This window comes from Plectropomus leopardus, chromosome 5 (genome assembly GCF_026936395.1).
Source record: "Plectropomus leopardus strain MGB_pleo_1.0 chromosome 5, ASM2693639v1, whole genome shotgun sequence".
Lineage (NCBI taxonomy): Eukaryota > Metazoa > Chordata > Actinopteri > Perciformes > Serranidae > Plectropomus > Plectropomus leopardus.
Genome location: NC_142180.1, coordinates 23,443,173 through 23,468,323, shown reverse-complemented (window position 1 = coordinate 23,468,323; position 25,151 = coordinate 23,443,173). Strand labels below are relative to the sequence as shown.

At 38.9% G+C, this 25,151-nt stretch overlaps 2 protein-coding genes and 1 long non-coding RNA gene across 3 annotated transcripts; all 3 read right to left on the bottom strand.

Moving 5' to 3' along the window:
* Window positions 1–671: 671 nt before the first annotated feature.
* LOC121962323 (uncharacterized) lies at window positions 672–7,572 on the bottom strand. Its single transcript, XM_088077329.1, has 21 exons — window positions 7,552–7,572; window positions 7,059–7,103; window positions 6,917–6,970; window positions 6,184–6,220; window positions 5,978–6,031; window positions 5,780–5,887; window positions 5,627–5,680; window positions 5,481–5,534; window positions 5,024–5,068; window positions 4,881–4,934; window positions 4,660–4,704; window positions 4,487–4,540; window positions 4,043–4,096; window positions 3,334–3,387; window positions 3,170–3,223; window positions 2,619–2,663; window positions 2,005–2,112; window positions 1,299–1,352; window positions 1,168–1,221; window positions 956–1,009; window positions 672–785 (listed from the first exon to the last, which is right to left on the bottom strand). Coding segments are annotated over exons 3-21 (1,098 nt in total). The 5' UTR covers window positions 6,919–6,970; window positions 7,059–7,103; window positions 7,552–7,572.
* On the bottom strand, window positions 6,943–20,538 carry LOC148189576 (uncharacterized). Its single transcript, XM_088077328.1, has 20 exons — window positions 20,535–20,538; window positions 20,192–20,400; window positions 16,329–16,430; window positions 13,151–14,422; window positions 12,379–12,432; window positions 11,100–11,219; window positions 10,450–10,488; window positions 10,283–10,336; window positions 10,126–10,179; window positions 9,335–9,442; window positions 9,119–9,172; window positions 8,803–8,856; window positions 8,662–8,706; window positions 8,197–8,250; window positions 8,003–8,047; window positions 7,851–7,904; window positions 7,703–7,767; window positions 7,552–7,605; window positions 7,059–7,103; window positions 6,943–6,970 (listed from the first exon to the last, which is right to left on the bottom strand). The coding sequence occupies exons 1-20, from the start codon at window positions 20,536–20,538 to the stop codon at window positions 6,943–6,945; spliced, it is 2,514 nt and encodes an 837-aa protein (XP_087933454.1).
* LOC148189575 (uncharacterized) lies at window positions 20,536–23,698 on the bottom strand. The gene is made up of 3 exons (XR_015776540.1): window positions 23,646–23,698; window positions 22,282–22,426; window positions 20,536–21,383 (listed from the first exon to the last, which is right to left on the bottom strand). It is a non-coding gene; the product is annotated as an uncharacterized LOC148189575 (long non-coding RNA).
* Window positions 23,699–25,151: the final 1,453 nt, after the last annotated feature.

The following is a 25,151-nucleotide window of genomic DNA, read 5'->3' as shown; positions in this document are numbered from 1 at the left end:
ACAAAAATTAACATAGATAAGATACCTTGAGAAAAAAAACAAATAAAAAACAAAAAAAAGAAAATTAAAACAAAAAAATAAACAAATAGTGCTTTGATTGCTTGGGTTTAGTTATATGTCATGTAGGAGTTTTGAGGATGGGTTTGGTTTGGTGTTAATGATTTTTTTCCGTTCATGCCTACACACACTTAAAAAAAAACCAACCTTTTTCTTTTCCTATGCTGCCTCCCTCCTTTTCTTTTCGAACTCTATACCAAACATTCAGCATTCACTTTGCAGACTTTGAAAACAGTACGATTTCTCAGGTCATGTTCAACATTTTCTGACTAAAATGACTGACCTTGAGCCCTGTAACTCCTTGTTTTCCTCTGTCTCCTGGTGAACCCCTGTATCCCTGCAAAAAAGGGTTTAATAGTGAACACAGGGCAGAGGAAAGACATTGTGCTGTTTTGATTCATTTAATTCAAAAATATTCAGCACACTCCAGTGGGTCTGTATTAATATTTCAGACATCTGTGGCTGCAGGGCTGTCTGACTTTTATAGTCTAAAGATGATTCTGATGTATTTTCCAAGCAGAAAAAGACAAGGATGCAGATAACACTGTCCCGTGTCACTGTATGAAAGTGAGAGAGAACAGTATTCCAGGAAACTACATTTTAGAAATAATTCCTCACACCTGTTTCCCTGGTGCACCTTTTGGTCCCTGTGGCCCTTGGTTGCCTCTGTCTCCCTCAGCTCCCTTTGACCCTTTCTGTCCAGGAGGCCCAGTGTTTCCCTTTTCACCCTGAAATGTAAGTAAAACAGAAGGTTTCCAAAGTTTAATTGATTGATTACACTCTATTTTTTGCTGCATTTTTAAATTCTTGAAAAGGTAGCATCACGATGAAGAATGTGCAGAAGAAAAATCACACTTTTATCCACAGTTTTGAATAATGAAATGACAAATTTACTCACAGAAAAACCTTTTTGTCCAGCAGGTCCCTCAGGTCCCTTCAGTCCAGCTGGACCCTAAACACAAAAACACTGGGTTACTCGTACATGTGATCGGACTTAAATCCACAGACTGCATCAATATATAATCCTGTAACATTTTAGTGCCTTTGCGTTCAGTTAAATGAGAAAAGAAATGAATCAAATCTGTGACAAACACAGTCTAATCAATCTACCTCCTCACCATCGAGACCAGCAACTCCCTCCTGCCCCAAAGCTCCTCTGGATCCCTGAGAAGACAATGGAAACAACTGAGAGATGAATCACTGAGCTGATTGTTTCTTGATACAGTTAAAACAAGCTTTACCTTATCTCCTTTGATACCTGCTGATCCAATTGGTCCTTGAGGTCCATCTTTACCCTAAATGCAGAAAGAGTAAAGCAACAATTGCACAAAAATACTTCCTATTTCTGCCTTAAAATCTCTTCTCAAAGTGTCCCGAAGAAAGCGTGCTCATCTAGGTGAGCTAATTTTTGTGTACCTAAAAATGTATTTGCATTTGCATGTAAGTATATTACAATACTACAAGTAAAGACTGTGTGTTTATTTTGTTATATGACTTTTATCAAAACACATGCAAAATACCATGTTATGAACTGTTCTATCATATGGCATACAGGAAATGATACAAACTTTGGTGTGTGAATATAGCTAAAATATGTTACAGTTTCACAGTTTTTATGGTATCTCTGCAGCACATTTTGGTCTGTTATCTATTTTTGTTTTCTTTCTTTTTCTTTTGTTTTTGATAGCTTTACTAGTTTATTTTGAAAGGCAGGTGGTGACCTTGTTTTCATTTTTCTCTAGAGACCGACATATAATGTGTTCATGCTGCTATCTTGGCTCAGGCCTTTGTCCCAAACCCTCCCTCAATGGCATGACAGGTTATTAAAGGTGCACCCAAAACCTCCATGTAAAGACGGATTTTTCTTTAATTTTTCTTTTTATGTTATTGTACTATTTTTATCTTCTTGACACTCCTATGACAACAAAAGCATACAAATAAACTTACTGGGTAACCTGTAACTCCAACCGGGCCAACTGGACCTTGTGGCCCTTTGTCACCTGAAAGACCACGGGGCCCACCTTCACCCCAGGGTCCAATGTTCCCCTGGATACCCTGGAGGAAAGAAACATGTATTCAGTCAGGTTTTTTTGTGTATCATCTGCAATGTTTCAACCGGCCTTACAAACACGCTCATGTGTGACCGTGTGCAAAAACTAACTGAAAGCAAAAGACACAGAGGCTGCACCATGACAGAGGGCACCTTGAAAAGCTTGTTTGTGTTGACTGCTAGACTTTTCATTCTCATTTTAAACCCAGCACTGCATTAATCTAATCTCTTGACTTTTTTGAATCAAACAAAATGCAAAAATGTCCGAAAGGGAACCACATCTATGTTTTCCATTATGAGAATTCAAATTGTATAAAATTTAGAGCACATCTGTAAGACAGGTTCAGAGGAGAAACACTATCATACACTGTACACACAACTTGTATAAAAATCAAATGCTTTTTTATCATTAGAAGTCTCATGAGCCTTTTGATATTTCAATAATAAAAAGAAGGTGATGAGAATGAGGAAGTAAAGGACTGGATGCAAAGAACAAATGACATCATCTTACATCAGGTCCTCTGTATCCCTGTGGTCCGGACATGCCCATCTCCCCCTAAACACAGAAAAAAAGAGCAGACTTGCACTCAATAACATTTACACAATGACATAAAGTAGCACAGATTCTATACAAACTGTTACAATGAAAACAACAACAGGAAATAATTTACTTACTGTGCGGCCTTGTTTCCCCCTTGCTCCCTCCTCACCTCTCTTACCCTTCACAACAAATATAACAAGGTGAAGAAAACACGTGACATTACAAAATGTAATGAGTGAGTAACCATGTGAACACATTTGTCCAACATGACAGACCAATATTCTGCATATAATAAAAGCATATACAAACTTTGAATTAACAAATACCTTTAAGCCTTCAACTCCTGGAAGTCCTCTTGGGCCTTCTTTACCTTTAACCCCCTAAAGAAAAACAACAGTCCTTTAATCTCAACGTGCATTCAAAGTATCATGTTGTGGCACTACCAAATATTCAGAGCAAAATTACTCCAAGTGTTTACACTGTAACTTCCAAAAGTAAAAGATGGCGATGCCATATCTCACTCTCTGTCCGGGTTTTCCTGGTGTCCCCTTCACCCCCCTGCTGCCAGCTTCTCCCTTTTGATTGACACAAATGTTTGGTTATTTTAATTTAACGTATTCATTCACCACCACATACTCAGAAAAATCCCATTTCATTCCAGGAAACAAAAGTGAATAACACTCACACTCTTCCCTACGGGTCCTTGAAAGCCAGGGGCTCCTGTCTTCCCAGGTAATCCCTGTGCAAAATATGAAATAATAACTTAATAATAACTATATTTGTAAAGCACCTTTAAAAAAAGAGTGCGCAAAGTGCTTTGAACACACGCAAGAAGAAACTAGGGTAGAGCAGAAAAACATTATAAGCTGTGGACAAATAATGCAGGATGCAGGATGCTTAATGTCAGTATACAATAATACAAAGAAATAGACCAAAAATAACAATAGAAACAATAAAAGCAATAAAACCGCAAGTAAAAGGAAATCAAAGAGATAAAACATAAATTAAAAAGGTAACATTTTATTTTTTATGTATTTATTTATTTAACCTTTATTTAACCAGGTAGGTCCCACTGAGATTAAGAACCTCTTTTAAAGGGAGACGTGGTCAAGACAGTCAGCAGTGAAAAACACAAAATTGCAGAAAGAGACACAAAAAGAGACAAAATACAATTAACAAGCACTAAAATAAGCATTAAATAGATAAAAAATAAAAGAAACAAAAAAAAGACAAAATAAAAAGATGGCGTCACATAAAAGCAAAATCTAAAAAATGGGTTTTAAGAAGTGATTTGACTGAAGTCACTTTAGTAGAGTATCAGTTATACATTTGTGACACTGTGAGGCAAGCAAGTCAACTCATCCAGTGTTTTTACGTTAGTAAAGTAAACTCACTTTTGGTCCTTGCGTTCCAGTGTCCCCATTGATTCCATTTGCACCAATTGGTCCCTGATAGAAAGATCAAACTTGTTTAACACCATCCTTAACCTGGTCAACCCTTTAATATCAGTCCTACTGAAGAGTAATTTCTGAGAAAAATGAATGTTTAGCTCAAAAAAAGAAAAAAAGAGAACATTAAATTGAAACTTTCTAAGTTTGGTGTATTCACCAACAGTTTTTATTCAGTTTGTATTGTATATCTTTATGAAACAAATCTTATTCTAAAAGCATTTGGACACTTTATTCATGGATTTGGACAAATCGCAACATACTAAAGAGGCCTTTCTCATTTAGAGACCGGGCTACGTTAAAATAAACACGCAGATGATCTCCATGAGGTGATCTGTGATTGTTTGAAGTTAGAAATAAGATTGTCGACATACTGTTTGTCGATCTTACCAGGACTCCAGGAGGTCCATCCTGTCCCCTGTTACCTGAATGACCTTGAAATCCCTAAGATGGCACACAGATAATATTAATATGACTCATTAAATTCCAAATTTCTGTTCACCTACACCGGAATAAAAGGTTTCCATCACATTCAATAACAAATATTTGGGTCTTTCTTATACCTTTAGGCCTTTCGGTCCAGTCACTCCAATGAATCCAGGCATTCCCTACACAAAAAATTCACACATATAAAAACAACATGGTCCTCGGAAACATCTACTTTAGCAGTTGAGGGAAACCATTAAAAATAGAAATTGACTTACAAATGGGAAACTAGCGTTTGAAATAAATTTGACACTGTAGTCACATAAGGACAGAGTAAGAAGTGTAGCCACATAGGAACCTTAATACCAGGCTCTCCTTCACGTCCTCTCTGTCCAGATTTTCCCATCTCTCCCTGCAAGCAGAAAACACAGCCACACCATTAACATGAAGCATACTGATCAGCATCTACAATAAACTTAATCTCTACTGACTCATACTCACAATTGGACCTGGCACTCCAGAAAATCCTGCTCGACCTTCTCGACCCTTTGACAGGAAAAATGATCAAAATCGATCATAAAGTAAAATCCACACTAGCATAGCTTCAGCACATGAAACAGGATGTATTTTTTGCCAGTTGCAACAATGTAGCAACAGCTGCTATTGTTTTCATGTTGTGAGTCTATGTTTGTGCGTGCTTGTGTGATCAAGTCTTATGTCCAGGTGGTCCTATTGTGGCGGGAACTACTACAGAAGTGGTTTTGAGGGTTTTACCAGATGTTTACAGTTTTTTCTAGGTGTCTGTCTGCTTTTTTTTTTTTAAACAAGATAACATCACAACCGTGCAAAACAAAGTCATCAAACTTTACAAAAGTGTAGCTGAGATTAAAATGAAGGCTGTGTTCAGTGAGTGCTGTGGTCTGAGTAAGGGGGGGCAAAGTAGGGAGCTAGGAAGTACCTTGTCACCTCGAGGCCCAGGAACTCCTTTAATACCATTTTGCCCTCGATCTCCCTACAAAAAAAACCCAAAAACATGTACATTCATGTATTCAACACATGTACACGTTTACAAACATTATTCTATTCAGCTGTCTTGAAACCCACCTTTGATCCATCTTTTCCCTGCTTCCCTTGCTCCCCCATGATGCCATCTAAACCCTACAGCAACAAATGCGGGCGCAAAACAAAAGCTGATTATTACATTTGCATTAGTATCGGCAGTAAACATGTCTTTTCATTAAGCTTATTTTCACTCACACTGGGTCCAGGAGGTCCTGATGGCCCTGTTGGTCCTCCAAGTCCCTCAAGTCCTGAAGGGCCTCGTCGCCCCTTTAATCCTTGTTTACCTGGAGGCCCTGGAGGTCCCTGTACACAAACACAAGATGGTGAATCAATTCACAAGTAAATAAACTGATCAATTATCAACTGAAAAAAGGCCGAAAAGATTAAACTCACCACGTCTCCTTTAAACCCTGGATCACCCCTCTCGCCTTGCTTGGTTTTAGGGCCCTGGTAGAGACAAGTGCACACAGACACACAGACACACACACACACACTTACACATTTAGCTCAATCAACTGTTACTGTATAACAGATAATTGATGTAAACATTTTAGCTGCAGTCAATATTGAAATTGCTTTAAGTAATCTTACTGGATCACCTGAGGGTCCAGGCTTTCCTGGATTCCCATTGGCTCCCTGAAATGAGAAGGCAACTAGAATTACCGCCTCTGCAAACCGCAAAAAACAATGCAATTACAGTTTATATCCATGTCTGTCAGGACTCATATGTAGCCATGACAGCAGACAATGCTTCAAATATTGATGTTGGTGCAAAGATGCTTCAAATTGTAAAAATTTGATTCTTCATACACATCTCTAACCTGTTGGCTCAGAAGATTTATACGATCAGCAAAGTTTTAAAATCAACACCAAAGTTGTGATAATGAGTTGTGATGTTGAATTATGGCTAAAGAAGTGTGTTTGCAGAATGTCAGTGAAGTTGACCTTTGACCCTTTGGATATAAAATGTCATCACTTAATCATCTTACTGAATTCCTGAGTTATGGCCAAAAAACATGTTTTGTGAAGTCACAGTGACCTTTGATCACTAAAATTGGTAAATCAGTTCATTGTTGATTCCAAGTAGACATCTGTGTCAAATAAAAGAAATTCCCCCATGGGGTTCTTAAGATATGACATTTATGAAAATGGGATGGACATATGTACAGTACAGTACAGTACGAACAACCTGAAAACATAATGTCTCTGTCTGTGGCTTTTGCTGGTTTGGACGCATAAAAAGCTCCAACATGACAAAAACATGACAGAACATTTGAGTTCATATTTTCTCTTAATGCAGCTCGTGCAGAGGGTTTTGCCCTGTTGTCTTACATTAAGTCCAGGCGGTCCAGGTTCCCCTATGTCCCCTTCATCTCCTGGATCACCCTGATGAAACAGACCATCAATTATAGAGTTAAACGATGACTGCAATCTACTGCTGCCTTTACAATTTTTGTTTTCCCTGTATACTCACAGGGTCTCCTTTAGGACCTGGAGGTCCATCTGGTCCTGGGCTTCCCTGTGAGAAAAAAAAATCATAATCTTTTTACTTATATTGATAAAACTGAAAAGTATGAGTCCTATATGTAGAGAACTTTTCACAAACTGACCATCACTACTTTGTCAAAACAAAAACTTGCAAGAAAGTAAAGCACATTATTGATGGTCACAGTTAAAGGAGGGGTGGAGTAATATTCCTCTCCTTGCCCCTATGCAAACCAGCTCACAATACTTTGCATACTACTTTTGGTTTATTTCTTTGTATTATATCATATTGACATTACAGATTTTGCATTATTTGTCCTCTGGTTTTAATTCTATCCTAACTCTACCCTAGTTTCTCCTTGTTTATGTTCAGTAGGACTGGTTGGCTTTCATTGTTGTATAAAGTTATTATTATTATTACACTGGGCTGTTAGACTCTTTATTCTACATGTAATAAAACACTTTTAAAGGTTTCGCTTTACCTGAGGGCCACGGACACCAGGTAACCCAACCACTCCATTAACACCAGGGTCTCCCTTAAGAAATACAAATATATATGTAAACAATAGGCTTTTATTAAGGTAAGTAAATGTCCTTAGCTTACCATTATCTGGTCTCTGTAAGAAAGAGTACATCTGTAAGTGTCTCGTCACCTGAGGTCCAGCTGCTCCTCTTGCGCCTAGTACACCTTGATGACCCTGATAGCATAAAATATTGTTTCACAAACATCTGTTTATTAGTCAGTTTGGATTACAACTTCATCAACTAGATCTTTACTTACCGGAGGTCCTTTAACTCCTAAGACACCTTTTACTCCTCTGGGGCCCATTTTGCCCTAAGCAGAGGACAGATACATAAACATATGCACCAGCATAATTATTTTGTCCATTTTCTGTAGATAATATGATACTAAAATTGTATTAGAAAACTTACAGGTGGACCTGGTGGTCCACTAAAGCCTTGAGCTCCAATCTCTCCCTGAAAAAAAACAGCAGTGTATTGAGAGAGAATATCAGTTATTGACGACATCAGGGACTTTGAGTGTGATAATCTAGATGATTGTTATTTATATAGATAGTTGTCATTTATATGGATAATTGTCACCCAGTGAGCTGTCTGAAACTGACCGGAGGTCCGGATGGTCCTGGAAAACCAGTAGGACCCCTGGCTCCTGGCATTCCCTGTAAACATGCGACAGTCCAGATGTTTCAATATACAAATTTACAGCATAAAGTAATTGTTTTCAGCACAGAAAAATGTAAATGTTTATTTGAATTGTCCTTTATAGTGACATTAAAACGATGGGGCCATGAAAAGGGCTGTCAGCTTCTGGCATTAATTGGAAGATCAGCCATGTGATATCCAGCTCCTCCTGTCAGCATGTAAAACTATCCTTGGACAAGATAATGAACCCCAACTTGCCCCCAAATGTGAGTGAGTGTGCATGTGTTTAACTGATGAGTGGGTGGCACATTGTACAGCAGCCCCAGCAACCAGTTTATGAATGAGTGGTGGAATTAATGGTCAGAAGAAAGGTGCTATACAACTGCAAGTCCATTTTCCATATAAATCATGAAGTCACCCATACTTACAATGTAGCCAGGAACACCATTAATGCCTATGACTCCTTTATTCCCCTGGTTAAAGCAAAGACAGGAAAATCAAAATAACACACAGTACCCCCTCTGCTCCTGAAGGATATGTGTTTGTGTGTGGTGAATTCTGATTCTGACCTTGTCTCCTTTTTGTCCTCTATTTCCCTGCAACCCAGCCTCCCCATGATAACCCTGAAAACAGAGAAAAATAACTACAAATGCAATGCTTTGGTCCAGCAATATAGTGACTTTTCAAAAGAATACAAAGCACTTCTGCAAAAAAGCTGAGACATTTAGATGCAGAGAAGAGAGATAGAAAGACAGACAGATACATAGAAAGACAGACAGATACATAGATAGACAGACAGATACATAGATAGATAGATAGATAGATAGATATTAAGGCCTCCAAAATTTCTGTCCCCATAACATTAGAAGTCCAGGCCACTCTTACCCACTCACCCAGCTCCCCTTTGCTGCCCTGCTCTCCTCTGTAGCCTTCGGGACCCTATGGAGCGAAACACAAAGTGAATTTATCAAGCTAAAACCGGATTACACTTGGATGTACAATATGGGTGAAAAGGAATTTAACAACATATTAAAGGCCTACTTGATAGCATTACAATGATGAAAAAACACACACCGTTTACATGTTTCTATGCAGATTTACCTGTTCTCCAGGTGGGCCTGGAGGGCCTGGATCACTGTCCTCTCCTGGGGTCCCATCTCCTCCAGGTCGGCCCTGGGGTCCTGGCAAACCCTGTGGTCCAGGATTGCCCTGAAAAACACGAGATGTAACGCAGTTTGCCCGGTCTCATGAGAACTTTGATTGCAGAAAAAATAACTTAGAATTCACAAAATTCACAACTAATACATCCAGCAAGTATCCTGAATGACAATTTCATTACAATAATACAGTGACAACAGCCCTGAACATCCTAGCCACCACCTTACAGTATAAGTCATCACAGCAATTATTTAATACACAACAATAATACATAAATTAATTAATACATAACAATTACATTAATACACCCTATCAACTTATAACCAATCAAACATAAGGGAAATAGTGCAGTGGAGTGTATGCGGTGAACATGAAACTAAGAAGGCAAAAGCCATCTGGAGCACGGTACAAATGCAAGAAGAAAATGAAATTTTTAAATTTGCACATACCATATTCTCTTATTTTTTGTCATTAATGACTTTTTTCCCGTTTTCTGTCAGCCAAGTTGTTTCTTTGTGCTGATTTCTCATAATAATAGTGGCTTTTTTGTGGCAAGGAGAGCAGAAACTAAGTAATGTACGGTGCATGAAGCGTAACATTGTCTTTCTAAATGACTGACACTTGAAGAGGTGTAAATAATAAAATCCTTGAGGAGGTGGTGCGTGTTGATGTGATGAGGTAGCAAAGCCTCATTGTATACTCGCCTAAGATGTAAATTAAGTGGAGATACCTACGATTTTCCCCTGAACTCCTTTTTGTCCTTGCTTCCCAGTAATTCCAGGTGGCCCCTGGAATACAAATTTAGCCACAGGAGTCCTCTTACAATCTGTCAATGTTTTGTATTCTTATGGTATGATAAAGTGTAAATAGATATAGCTTTTGTTGACTTACAAGTGGTCCATCATCTCCAGGAGGTCCAGGTGGCCCTGGAGGCCCTTTAAGTTTCTGAAAATTAAAAAAAAAAACAGTCATAAAGTAATAATAAAGTGTGTTGATGGAGTTCTGAGCAGCTGTACAGGATGTTGACTGACTTGTATCAGTGAAAGAAAAACACCTACCGGCCAGGAAGAAATCAGCTTTTTATAGAACTTCTTTTTCTGCAAAATAATGAGAAAGAAAGTATTCCTTTAACAGAGCAAACCTATTTATCTCACAAATAATCCTCAAACAGAAGTGCATTGAATAAAACAAACTTTCAGGGCAATAGCCTAAGCATGAGAAATATAATAATGCAAAAAAAAAAAGAAGAAACAGACGCTAAATATGTATCTAAACTGGCAAAGTTGAAGTTTTACTAGTGAAGCACCTTCATCTGGTTTGTGGTATATTAAATCTTTTACCATAAAATATATAGAGGTCACAATAGTCCAACATGCAAAACATTAATATGAATACATGTGTCACAATGTGACTAATATTTACAAGACAGTGTAATAGTACTCATACTACAAAACTGCTATTTTGTGAAGGCTCAATACACAAAGACTCACAATATTTATGTGAAAATCAGTAAAACTGACAGTCTCTGCTGTTTCAGTATTAAACTAAACTACTTTTTTTCCATGTACTGTATGTGTTTAGTATACTGCTGTAATATTGCGCATTTCTGTATGTATATCTCCATATTTGTACTTAGAGCATAACTTCAAGTGTGTAGCACCACAATGGAGCAACTTGTTACTGGGTCAGAGCTACAACAGCGGTTTACCTTGAAAGCCTCCCACTCTTCTTCAGAGGTTTTATATACAACAATGGCAGGCATTCCAGGAGGACCAACGGGGCCTCTGTATCCTGTCCGCCCGGTCCTGCCCATAACGCCTTGATAACCCTGGAGGACAGAAAAAATAATTATTTTTGATGTGGAATAAAGGAAGAGTCTTGATTACACTGTTGACATTTTGATCAACACCAGCATAGATAAAAATCTAAATTTATCACTCAAGGCTGCTACAATTCATTTTTTGAGGAACTCAATAAAAAGCTGACAAAAAACAGCCCTGCAATATGAACTGCCTACCAAACCCCTGCGGTTGTTGCCATGTCATTTAGCTTCAGCATGGCAAAGATTAATTGTTTAAAATGTGTAATCTGGAAATGGATTTAATCTGATTGTGGTTTCCTCACAAGATTAAACTGATGTGGTCTAAACCAATTTGCTCTCTCTGCAGAAATCACCTCACATGGCAGACAAAAGCCACTCAATCTGAGGCTTAATTTGGGTAAAGGTTTTGTTGATTGTCTGAAGTGAAGAGGCCACTTCACATCTAACATAAATCAACAAATGAAACAAACTATCACAAATCATTTTTGTAAAAACCAGTCCCAGACTTAGTTTGGTTTTAGAGATGTAGGCCATGCAACAGTTTTATCAGGGCTAATATATTTCTATTTACTTGATATAGATGAGGCAGAAACGCAATTTAAAGTTATATTTAATAATTAAAAACAAACTTTTAAGTAAAATTAAAACTTAAACATACATAAGCATGTGAAGAACTACCTAAAATTACAAAAAACATTTGACAAAGATGATTTGACATGTACTTTAAGATTTTAGTTTGTACCACCTTAATTCAATTTTATTATAAAGCGTGGAGTTTGTGTGGAAACTTCACTTGTGTGGAAGTTTTCCATCTTTATGTACAATGTCTCTAAGCTACAATACCTCTGCTGTTCACTAATTTCTACACAACCTAAAAACATGGTGTTTAGGTGTTTTAGTAGATTTTATGAGAATATATATTTATTTGAATTCAAATTGTAGTACAAGTACAAGTAGGCTTCTAAACTACTGCTTGGCTGACAAGAGTCTATGAACCAAAGCAATGACGTGACTCAGACCATGCTTAAAGCAGTTTCTAGCTGTATACTAGGGCTGCATAGTTGGACACTATCTTATTATCACTATGAGGAATTCAATTTGAGTCTTTCGATTCGACGTTGATGCGAAAAAAGATGTCTTGATTCAAGTTTAGTTTAATACATACTTTGTCTCCTTTAGGCCCTGGTGGTCCTGTTAGCCCAGGTGGACCCTGCAATCCCTGAAGAAAGAGTGAGGTGCTGCAGTTAGATCTGGATTTACATCAGTAACAAAAAATAACTGTAACCCAACTACAAAAACAACCCACTAGGACTTACTGATTAATGAATAAACTTTAACTTATCCCCAAGACAGAAGACAGTAAAATTAGAGCACAAATGCAAATACTCAGGGGCTATAGTGTCTATGATTATGTTACTGTTTGTTTTTTGTGATAAAGGGAAAGTGTATGGGCTAGAAGAGATTGTTAACTTAAGGTGTCAAAACAATCTTTGGTCTGAGAGATCAGATGAGCTACAGTACCACAGTTTAGCCAGGAGAGGGTGACAACGGCTTTCACTGAAGAGAATAACCCCTCCCTTCTTACACAAACTCACACACACACAAACTCACACACACACTTGCATGGCTCTCTAGGTGCTAGAATTGACACAGATATATGTTGCCATCTAAGTCATTAAATCAGCTCAGCGCAAACTCAATTTCATCCAAGGTCATGACAGAAAACGAGATGAGAATATCACACAAATGTGATTAAAATTTCCTATATGGTTTGTTTATGCATTTATAACATCATTAACACTCTGTCCTCAGTGTCACTGCGAATAATCCTGACATTTAAAGTATACCCAGACCTAAAGTGACAAAAATGACTTTAAATGCGAAATCCAGCTTTGATTATTGATTATGAAGCTTTACACAGGTAAACGGTGTCTTACCCTCATCCCAGGTCTTGATCCTGCCCTGTGATGTCTGGATTCAGTCTCTGATTGGATAAAGGAGTCTTCAGTGCTGAACTGGGAGATCCGATCAATTGAGGAATGATTATAATCCTCAGAAATGTCAGCGTCATCATCATAACTCTCTGTTTCTATCTCTGCATGTGTGTGCACTTCCTCCTCCTCCTCCTCCTCTAAATCTATCTCATCTCCATCTGTCTCTGTCCCACTTGCCTGCTCTCCACCTGGAAGTGGTTGTTGTGGTGATGTTTCTGCTCTGGGCGAAACAGTTTGCAGTCTGTCCTCCCTGTCCTCCGTTTCCTCTTTTTCTTTTATCCCACTGACTGAAACATTACCTGTCTCAGCCTCTATATTCCTGGCGCCTAGTGCTTCTCGGCTTTGTAGAGTGGTGGTTAAAACAGTCAGGTTTGGGGCTTGATCTCTTTCTGGTACATCAGAGTCCTCAGTTACATTGTCTTCTCTCTGTCTTAAGAGTTTTGCTGTGGGGTCTCCTGAAACTGGAGGTATAATGACTAGTGATGATGCCTCCTGTCTTGCCTCGCTCACTCCTCCTGCAGTTGAAGGGTTCGTGCTGGAAGTGACAAGCCCTGGTTCTGTGATGGGCCCCGAGATAAGAGTGGATGTCGTAGCAAACTGTGGCCCAGTAGAGAAAGATGTCTCTGTTTCTGGATCTCCTGATGAGACACCTGGAGCTGTGGGGATCTCAGGTTGAACGTCAAGGCCTGAAATGGCTGTTGCAACATTTTTCAGGACAGGTGTGTCACTTGTTGTTGAGTCCTCCTTTGCTACAATGATCAGCTGATGAACTTGTATTGGGTACTGAGCAGTTTGCAGTGCGTGGACAGAGGGAGTACTGGATATGATACTCCCCTCTGTGCTCCATGGTTCCTTCATTGTCCCTAATACATCAGAGGTCACATTAGAAAGCTGCCCTTTTTCAGTCAGAGAGGGAAGCTGTGGTTCAGTATCTCCTCCTTGTTTTACCTTCTCACTCGCAGCTGTTGGTTTTTCTTTTTCTCCGTCGGTCGAGCCTTCAGTCAGAGTGTCTGTGTCAGTGAGGCTGATGACTACAGCTTTAGTCTCCTCTGGATCAGGGTGGGACTTCACAGGGGACCTGTTGTCCACCGGATCCAGTCTGGGTGTCAGCTCAGTGGGAGCAGTCTGTAGAGTCGTGCCGTACAGGGGATTTTCTGCTCTGGATGATACCTCAATCTCAGGCTGATTGGTTGCCTCATCTATAGCTACAACCGCCTAGGAAAAATGTACATAGGGAAAAATATCACCCTGTGTCCCCAAAACTCCTCTTTGAGTCTTCATTTTCAAGCTTTTGTGAGAGGGACAAAGACCTGAGAGCAGGAAATTGTAACCAACAACTGCACTGATGTTATGTTATATTATTAATGCCCAAAGGATATGATTGGGATCACGTACAAGTAAAACATGCAGTTCAAATTTTTAGGATGTTAAACCTCTCCGAGACAAACACTCCCGGTGTGGCTTCCACAGACAGACAGGAGTGGTGCACCCACAGATGCAGTACTGTGGATGAATACTCTGAAGGATCACAAATTCACATTAACATGCCATCAAAAAATAAACCGCACCGCTACCATCTCAGGTAGAACAAACTCACTTTTTTGGAACTGCAACCATAGGATGATGGCTATTATGGAGTGCAGCTGAGAGAGATTATTTAAGGTCCTACACTCTCAGTTCACCAGTAAGGGTGCTTTCAATTATTTTGCCTAATCAGACCTCCTTTAATAAGACTGTATGGGCGTGTACAAACTGAGATTAACTAATATCTCCTTAAACTACCGATTAGCTTTTTCTTGCATAAAGTTTGGTGACATCCCATAACCCCAAGCATAGCTGGCATAACTTTTTCCTGTTGACTAATTTCTCAAAAATAGATTTTGACAGTGTCTTAAATCAGTTCATCTTTTCCATATATCTGTGTCTCTTCCATGACTAGACGCACGCTTCCTTCTGCACAGTTACATGGTTGGCGGATGTAGTTTTGTAGAAAAAAAAGTTTTTACATTAAAATATGCTTACAACAAGGCTTGTGGATTATCTTGCGTAACCATGATTTCTAGGAAGAGACATTGCTGTTGAGTTTTTCAGATCTTTTTTTTCTTTTTTTTTTGGTCACTTTGAGCAATCACAAGCTGAGTGCCAATAATATTCGAGAGCAGGCAGACATCTCTACGGCTAATACGTCCAACACTCTGCAGCTCACACCAAAACAATATCAAATGCAAACTACACTAATACAGTTTGATTTTGTGGTGAACTGTACCTTTAAGTCCCCCCTCCGCCTTTATTTTTGTGAAACTGTCTATCAGGCATTAGAGTAAAAGTAAATAAAGACTGGCCTAACTACGAGTCGACAGACCACTGGGGCCAATGTTTAGCATTTTGCATATTATCTGTATCAGCATTTTATTTTAATGATCCCCGGTAAAATTAATTAATTACAAAGCGCCATGGAAAGTGTAAGCGTGGGTGGAACTTTTACTTTGTAAAACCTCGGGGAGCTATTTTTATTTATTCATATTTTATTAAAATGTTAACTTTATTTGATTAAAATTAAAAGTTTGCTAGGAACCTGCTGGATATGATGTTAAACATTTCAGTTTTGATTAAACATTTATTAAAGGCTTTTAAACAAAGTTTTATGTTAAAGTTTATTATATTCCAAATTCTAAATATTGACGGAAATATTTTAATTTTTATTGTAAATGCATATCGGTTCCAAACGTTTGGCTATCGGTCTCATTAACTACTAAAAATCAGCATCGGCCCTGAAAAACAGTCAATCAGTTGACCCATGGGCCAAACACTACAGACCAATGTAAAATATCTAGAAACTGGCCCCAGAAGTCTCATCAGCCCATATGAATGTAACACCTGTGTGGGTGTGCCAGGGCTTTATCAAGATTTAGTGATAAATATTGCACATAAAAAGCAAAAAAAAAAGGACATGTTTTTGGATTAGCAAATACTATGCTTGATGGAGCATTGTGCCTGGCTGTAGAGATTATAATATCAGAAAAAAGAAACAAAAGAGACGTTATTAGAATGTAAACCTTGCGAGTAAAATCCAAAGTTTCGTAGCAGTGTTTGGTAGCAGACAGTGGTGTGTTTTTTGTACCTGTGTGTCTGTCAGAGCCGGGCAGGTGCTGCTGTGATCTTGACAGTGCTGCTCTGCTGCTGTAGGATCTCCCAGGACAAAGATCATCTGCTGGACGGTGCCCTGAACACACCACAGACACACAGGAGACAAAACAAAACCAGCTTTCAAGAGTTTAATCCAAAATCTGGTTTTAAAGCTTCAGTGATGTGAATTTTATTTTAATGATAGCAGTCAGTGTTTATTGCTGTCTGCTACAGTGTCTGTTTTGATGCTTCCACTAGAAGGCGCAGAGGTCAGACATTCAAATTTTACATATACAGCTTTAAAGATACATTTGGCAACTTTTACAAAAATGACTTTGTCATATTTGCTGAAACTGTCACTATATTCTGAAAGACATACATGAGATAGTTTGTGAAAAAAATCATGTCCCTCCTCTTCCTGCTGTTTATAATGGGATTGTCTAGAATAAAGTGTGGCATGCCAAAAACATCACTGCTTTTGACCTGTCAAACTGTCAAACTGGGCAGCGGTGATAAAATATGAATCAAGATTCTGTTACTGCATTGCTTATTTTTCACCTCAGATGTTGACGTTTTAATGTACTGTTTAGCTGTAAAATGTGAAAGTTTGTGACCCTGCCACCATGTCGAAAACGGTTGACCAACATACCTAGGACCGAACAGTGCACTAAAATGGTGAGAAAATAAACAATACTGTAACATAATCTTGATTGACATTTTATTTGTGTTGCCTAGTTTGACAGTTTGACTGCAGATCACGAGCAGCGATTGACATGATTGACAGCTGCATTAGAGACTCCTTTGCTCCTTGACTCCTAAATGGCTGTTTTTGTTTATATGCAGTGAGATGTAGAAATTAATCTGAAATGCTACAAGGCAACAGGGTAAGTAGATTATCTGTCTCATTTAGTGCTGTGTGGAAACAGTGACAGAAAATATGAAACAAAGTTATTTTAATTAAGTATTCTTTTTTAAGATTACCATTAAATTTATTTAAATAATATGATCACAGTTGGAGTCCCACATACGTTTTCTTTGCTCTCTCCTAACGGTCTGACTTTGGATTACATAGTACTGTCATTTCTTTTAGCCCTTTTCATTGAGAGAAAGTGAAGGTGGAAAATAGAAAAATGGAGACATGAAATGTGAGCAAATACGGCTCAACTGCAGCTGTGATTGTGACTCAGTGTAGATGTACAGCATGACTAAGTTAACTAACTGACTACATTTTTAAAAAATAGATAGATGGATAGATAGAAATGGCCATGCCTGAATTGGAATAAAGATAAAAATAATAAAAACGCTGTTAGCACTGACTTTGTTAGGTAAGTTTATCCACTGCTTTGTAAATATGTGCATCACTCCTTTAAGTGCAGAGGCACGGAGCCAAGAGATTTCAAGGTTAAATTAGTTTTTCTGCAATTGCCCATGGTGACATTTTCTACACCGCATTTTATGAGATTTACTTGTTGATGCGAAAATCTTTCACTGCCTTTCATCTGCTCACATGCACATGTAACAACCCCCTAAACCGATGCAGAAATATTTGAGCTTCTGGTGATACATAATGTAACTAACAAAGAAACTGCACAGCCAAAAGCAATGCCTCCATTTACAGAAAAAAACCCACTTTAACCACCTTAAAAGCTACAGAATAGCTAGTTTAAGATAAGAAAGTCAAGTTTGACTTCAAAGCCAACATGTTGATGTATATAAATTCATTACGTATTTACACAAGGCATGAGAAAAATAAAACAAAAATTGTAACAGTTACAAATCATCTTGATCTATATAGTGCTCTGAATAAATGACATTTCTAAAAAATAAACATGCTTTTTAGAGCCGTTTACAATTTACTTAGACATTCAAAATCTAACAGTTTTCTCTGTTTTACCCTAAATTGTCAGGAAGTCTAAAAAATTTAACCTGAATCCATCATCGACATTTTAACAGAGACCAGTGATAGAGACGGTCAGACTTACGCAGCTCAGTAGCAGTAGCACCACCGCAGCACCCTGCATGGCTTCTGATAAAGGTAACTTCTGCACTCCTCTGACTGTAGCTGCCTTACACACTTAAGCTCAGGAGCTGAACTAAAAAAAAACACACACACACACACACCCCTCCCTGGAGGACTAAGCCCAGCACGGGGCTGGCTGACCACACGTTTACAGCCCAGAGGGGAGAGATGATGAAAGCAACAGACCAAGCCGGACACCCAAAGTCTCCAATAAACACACATTGACACACATATACTCAGCATATATCCCTCCAGCTTCCTGTGGCAGCACAGAGCCAGACAGCTCAGGGTCGACCTCTTAATACTCAGCAGGTTAGAACAGAGTGTGAACAGCAACAGACTAGAGCCGTCCCTAAACATAAAGCAATATAACCAATTGGTCTCTGGAGGCCCCCTAGAATTATTTTTTTTAAATAAAGAGACAATAAAACAAAAATTTAACTTTATAAACAAAAAAATCCTGTGCCCAAAAAAAAAAAAAAAAAAAAATGTGACAAAACAATGAGCTCTGAGACTGATGAAATAGATAATTTAGGAAGGCTAAGGCCCGGATGAGATTGAGCGGGTTTCAGCAGCCTGAGGCAGATTTTTGTAATGGCCTCTGATGAGAAGGAAATGTTCTGCTCGCTGCTTTTGCAGTGCTGAGTGCCACGTACAGTATATTCTGCTCTATACACAACGCAAAAATCACATTTTGAAGTTGTGTTGAATGTAAGTTAAGCAAAATTTATGAACAACAACGAAAGTCAAAACAAACTGGGTATTCTTCACAACTTCACAAGCTATTTTTTGACAGTTTGCCACCATTGCAGGCTGTGGTTTTAATTCAAAAAAATAAACAAATGCATCTTGGAGGTTGGTTTAAGAGGCTCATTCATGGGACAACCCTAACCCTAACCCTATGAACAAGTGCCCCATAAATGATGCTACATACTCTAGGTTAAGTTACAGTAACGTTACTGTGGTTAGGTTTAAGATAAGAAACATGATGACGACGGTTCTTAATGCATTAAAGTTCATTTTCTCCTTCAGTCCCACCCTTTACTCATGACATCACAGCCGACCCAAGTACACAGGTTATACATGAATTACTGGCTCATGATTATGTGGGATATGCACGAATTTTGGTGCTTTACTTTTCATAGAAAAACGTACAAACACTGCATGAAAGCCTGAAAAGTCTATTTTAAGATAGTGTATCTGCTAATAGGCCCACTCCAGAATTGTCATGCTTATTTGAACATTATGAGTGCTTAATCTCACCCTGCAGCAGACACTTATGTGTGGTTTACCAGGTCTGTTGCTGTACAGTCAGTGTAAGTCCTTTGTGGTGACGGCAGATTGATGGTGAAGGTGAGACAATAGGAAACACAGCTGTCACTGCTGTGGGCTGATGATGAGGAATGAGTTTCCTGAGAAGCTCATCTCATCAGCCTCCTTTCATTCTAGTCTTATTCCCACTCCAACTTCACCCGTGCGCACAAAGACCTCCAGATTTGCCGGCTCAAGAGTTACTGTGAGACGAGTAAGAACCATCTGTTTTTTTTCCAAAGTTTTCACAGAGGACATCATGAGATCGTTCACAGGGATCCTGTGATTACAACAGTTTTAAGTGGTTTGAAACCCCAATTTCTGACTTTTCCTTTAATTTTTAACAAATTAACCAATTAATGCATTAACTGCATTATGCCAAAATTTGACACTGAACTTCACACTGAGCCCTCCTCCTTCCATCGTTTTTGTCAGGGTCAGGAGGGGAGGACTGTGGCCCAGGTGAGGAATGTGACATGAAGACCAGAAGAGCGAGGGGCTGCTGCCCGAGGTCGCTTGGGGCTTACGGTAAAGGGTGTGTGATGCAGACGTGAAGCTCCTCCCAGCAGCGTCAGGCCTAAAGTGTTGATCTGCAGTCCCAGGCCCAGGCGCCAGGGGGTGCTCTCCTTCAGACAACAGTCCAGATACAACTCCAGTCTGGACAGAGAGACGGACAGGGAGAGGCTGTGCCACAGGCCATCCCACAGAGGAGCCGCAGGAAACCTGTCAATCAGACCTGTGAGAATTTTACTGTCACATACCACAGATATGACCAATGATTTTGTGGTTCAGATTTTGAAAACGTTTCTGTTGAATCTCAATCTCAGGCTGGAGATATACTTGCTGCTGTTCAACCTAGTGTTTGTGTACACATCCCGCATCCAGCATGAGTGTTTTGTATATATACTTGCCTATACACAACGCGTGTTACTGGAGGACCTCTAGAGGGCACACAAGAGAACTCAGGCTGTACGCAACTACACAATGAGTGGGATGTAAACAACAGACATGCAACGCTCTCTTGTTTTGTTTTGTTTATATACATACTGTGTCTTGCATGTGCGTTGCGTTTATTTTTGAGGACGCGCATAGCTGACATGCCAAACTGACACAGAGGACATGTGGCAGCCATCAAGCATACACTTAGTTATATTTCTGGCCTTACAAGGTAACTTAAAGGCAGCGTATGCAGGCTTGTTGGTTGCTATTGGTAAACTCAATCGCCAGAAAAAGTTAAAGTAAAAGCCAACCAAGGATTTCCTCTCATTTGGCATTTCATTTTGCTATAGTTGCACTACTTTTGGGGCAGTGTCTCTTAAATCCCTGCTGCTTAGACATATGCAGACATAGAGTACATACAAATTTGTGCAACGCAGTCCATAATTTCACACCCTCCTTGTGTCCTTAGTTTAGGAGATTCACTAACAGAGAGATGACAGAGTTTTTATACCTACTCAGGCATCGCCTCCACATTTAGGTGGAACTCCTTTAGTATCTATACTGGATCATTGTGTCTTTGTCTGTGGTTGTGTGAGCGTTTTTGTGTTTTCTCACTCATAGTGTTGTTCCCAGGCACTGACGACAGTGAAGAGTCTCGGCCCCACCTTCAGCTGAAAAAGCTCCTCCCCTTCCTGCCCTAAAATGACCAATAGGGGCGTCTCCTGTGACCACCGTTGACCCAGACGCAGACGCATCAGCACACTGAGCTCATCTGGAAAACTGTCATGTAAACGTTAGCACATACACAAATAAATGTACATATACAGACGACTCTTACACACACACACACACACACACACACACACACACACACACACACACACACACACACACACAGTCATACACGTGTTCATATGCACATTTCATTTACTGGACATGGACAGTTGTGAGATGAGAATCCAGGACGGTACAGATTTTAAACACACGGTCGTGGTGTCACTGAGTGACCGAGGACTTTTCTCTTAGAGAGCCGCTTCACACGTGAATGTAAACTGTATCACAAAGCTGACACATTCAGACGGCATTAGCACCCCGTGTGTGTAGACACTCAAGGTCAAGTTAAACACCAAAGCCTTCAGCTAAATCCTTTCAACCTACACATGATGGAAAGAAAAACCGCCCCAGATAAACAGGTTCACCGCGGTCACGTATGACCTTGTCAGCTCTCTGGAAATGAAAAATCAGTCTTTGTTAGAAAAGATATAGATTTTTAGTTCAAATTTAGCAATGCTAGAGTGTAAATTAATAATATTTTACAAATTGTGTTCGATTTTCAAGAAATAACATGAATTAAAATTGGAATACATTGACGGACAGTGAATATTGTGTTTGTTAGTAAAATATGCTGATAGAAACTTTTTATAAAATGTTATTGCTGCTAAGAGTTCTAAGGTAAGAAAACTCATAGTACTGTAGTTTTAGTTTTAGTAGTAGTTTTTAGTACACAAGCATAGCTTGGTTCAGTGTGGAGTCAAGTGAGTCTGACATGACTTCCTTTTGGGACCTTTGATGTAATTTTGTCATGACCACAACATAGCCAAACCCTATCTACTAACTGAAAGTGATGCAGTAGGTTTTGACATTAGCTCCTGCTTTCAGCCGAGTTAAAAATACTTACAGAGGGCCAAATATCGTAGCTGTTGGTAGGGAGAGTGTGGCATATTGTCCGATCTGATATGCCCGACATCCTCGGTCATCTTGTGTAGTTGAGATATTGTAATGACTGGCTGACTGCATGTCCAAAAGCTGTAATAGATCCACAACTGCAAACACAAGATGACGGATTATTAATGCGGTATCTGATTTTAACTGACATTTCTCACAAGACTGACGCTGCAGAATCCTGCACTGCACTGTTTGGAAACTTACCAAGACTATCCATAAATAAAGTGCAACATTGGTATCATTAGCTCTGGGAATCCGAGCTTCGGCCCCAAATGTTTTATAAATAGCCCCCAATCTAAATATATAGGCTTTTTTTTTCTTTTGTCCCCAAAAAATAACAATAGGCCTAACAGCCCTGAATATAATAATCTGCCATTGTGTTTATACGTATACCTAAATTACGTTCTTAGTTACATTTCACCATTTTGAACATACATAAATTAAACAATTTTCCATTGATAGTCATTACATTGTTAGAGATGGCAGTTGTTAAGTATTTTGTCTCTACTCAATGCTTATTACTAACAACTACTGATATTTTCAACATCACCATTAATTACTTAAACTGGATAGTTAAAAAAAGTTTTAAGGGTTAACAATGTGCCAGAGTTCATATATATGTAGGTGAAGGCAAAGCCCTCAATGTTGTCAAATCCTAAAATCTAGGATATTTATCTGGAAAGGTTTTGGTGGATGGTTTACACCTCATATGGACAAATCACAGAAGGATTTAAGTTTTTTTCACCCATTTAATTGCAATTTAAAACGCTTCTTGACTTCAGAAATTACAAATGTGGGAAGTAAACAATACACTGACATTAAAAAGGATACATCGCTTTTTTCAACCAGCATTGTATCGCAACAATGTGGGTATTATGTGCAAATAGAGTGTGATAAACCTGTGAGATAGATCTCCCTGCTCACCTCTGAGTTAAAATCATTGTGGCTGTTTCTGGGGCTTCAGTCAATCTACAGTTAACTACTGCGGCACTTTCATATGCCATCCCTCTGTCTTATATGCAGACCAAACGGTAAAACTAGGCATTGCTGATCAAATATAAAGCAAAATTGTGTTACTGTATTCCCTATTTCTACACAAAAATGTCTTTATAAACATAATAACGAATTGTTTGGCTCTAGTCGGAGAATTTATGAACAAGAAGCCAGTTTCCCTGTGTGATAAAAAAAGAAAAGAGACTGAAAAACTGAGAAAAAAACGGTAAAAACAAGTAGTTCTGCTAAAATATAATCCAAGATTTTGTTACTGCGTTGCCTATTTATCGTCTGAAATGGTTTCAGAAACATATTTTAGCTTACCGGTTAGCTGAAATTTGAGGCCGTTTGACGGTTGGTTGCCATATTGTTTTCTGTGGGATAAATGCATCACCCAGCAGCATTGCATTCTGGTAGTTGTAGGTTTTCTACCTCTTGGGCAAAAGCACACAGTGTCTATGTGCAGCACACTACAGCCCTCTTCCCTGTTTTCTCTGGTCATTTAGGACCAATTTTAATAGTATTGTTGTTTCTCTATCACATAGATAGCCCAGTTTTATGAAAACACCATCTTTCAGCAGGAAAAATGCACTGCAGGAAGTGCATGATTTCATCAGCAGCAACATACCCAAGCAACCAGGTGGAATTTTAATTAATAATAATAATAATTTTTCATCCTTCAACTCCAAAGATGCAGTTAGATGTCCAAAGATGTAGCAAGATCAAGGACAAATTTTTATTTCATTTTTTACAATTAATTTTTAATACCCAAATATCTACCATTATGATATGTTATAATGGGTAGTCTTTTGACCTATGCAGCCTGTTGGTGGTAGAGATTGCTGATTAAATAAAAAAAAATTAAACTACTTGTTATGTTAATGAAGTAAAATATTATGAAAAAGTTTTGAAAATGTATTGCTAAAAATGTGTGGGAACCCTGTTCTTAACACCTAGATGAGATTTCTGACTAATCATTCACTCAGCAGAATACAGGAAATTGCCTTTTTTTTTTTTATTTTTTTTTTTACAGTGAATGAGTAATGCTCTCAGTCACAATAACTTGGTCATTCGAAGCACAGGTTCTTGTCAGTCTTGCCCAAAAATCCTTTGTGTATCACTGCCTTTAGACTTCCCTAGAAGTACTGAAGTCACATTGGAACAAATGTAACATTTTTCCTCACACACAGCCATTAGACATTTATCTCATACTTTGCTTACCTTTCACGCCTGCAAGTGTCTCATTTCCTCTGTTCCTCCCACGATCCTCTGCTTTAGGATGGAGATAACACTGCTGTGGAGTGCTCACTGCCTGAGACAAGCCATCTGGTTTCACTATAAACAAATAAAGTTGAACCCAGCAGAGCACTGAAAGCAAAGATGAGCTCAGCATCATGTTCTCAGCAGACTGCAGAGAGAGAGCTGGTGCTGGAGGAACATCTCAGCTGCTGGTATACATGGACCAGAGGGCCGGGTCTAACTGGCATCTCTGTCTTCTCACAAACACACTCGGCTCACGTTCTGATCTCTCAACAGCAAACTAGATATCTCACCTACATCACTGCTCTGTTTCCAGGACAGTGACACCTTTGCACCTGGTTATTTTGGAAATATGTGAGCATACACACAGAAATGCAAAAACAAACGTTCCCTGTAGGAGTCAGTGAGCTCAGTCAAAACCATAAAATATCACAGTATCATAAAATGCATTACATTCATTTAAGTTTTTTCCTTTTTAATGTGTACTAATTCAGAAGAATGTTTACAGACAGTGCATATGTGTTGGTATCCAATTTACAAAGGCCATTATATCCTTTGGGGTGTCACATG

Coding starts and splice junctions, on each gene's coding strand:
- LOC121962323 (XM_088077329.1), bottom strand. Junction 5,069..5,480: donor CTGGGCCTCGAGGTGACAAG/GTACTTCCTAGC, acceptor TTCCTGTCAAAG/GGTCGAGAAGGTCGAGCAGG. Junction 1,010..1,167: donor CTGGTCTCGATGGTGAGGAG/GTAGATTGATTA, acceptor TTTTGTGTTTAG/GGTCCAGCTGGACTGAAGGG.
- LOC148189576 (XM_088077328.1), bottom strand. Junction 9,443..10,125: donor AAGGAGTTCAGGGGAAAATC/GTAGGTATCTCC, acceptor CGTGTTTTTCAG/GGCAATCCTGGACCACAGGG. Junction 8,251..8,661: donor ATGGTGTTCCTGGCTACATT/GTAAGTATGGGT, acceptor GCATGTTTACAG/GGAATGCCAGGAGCCAGGGG.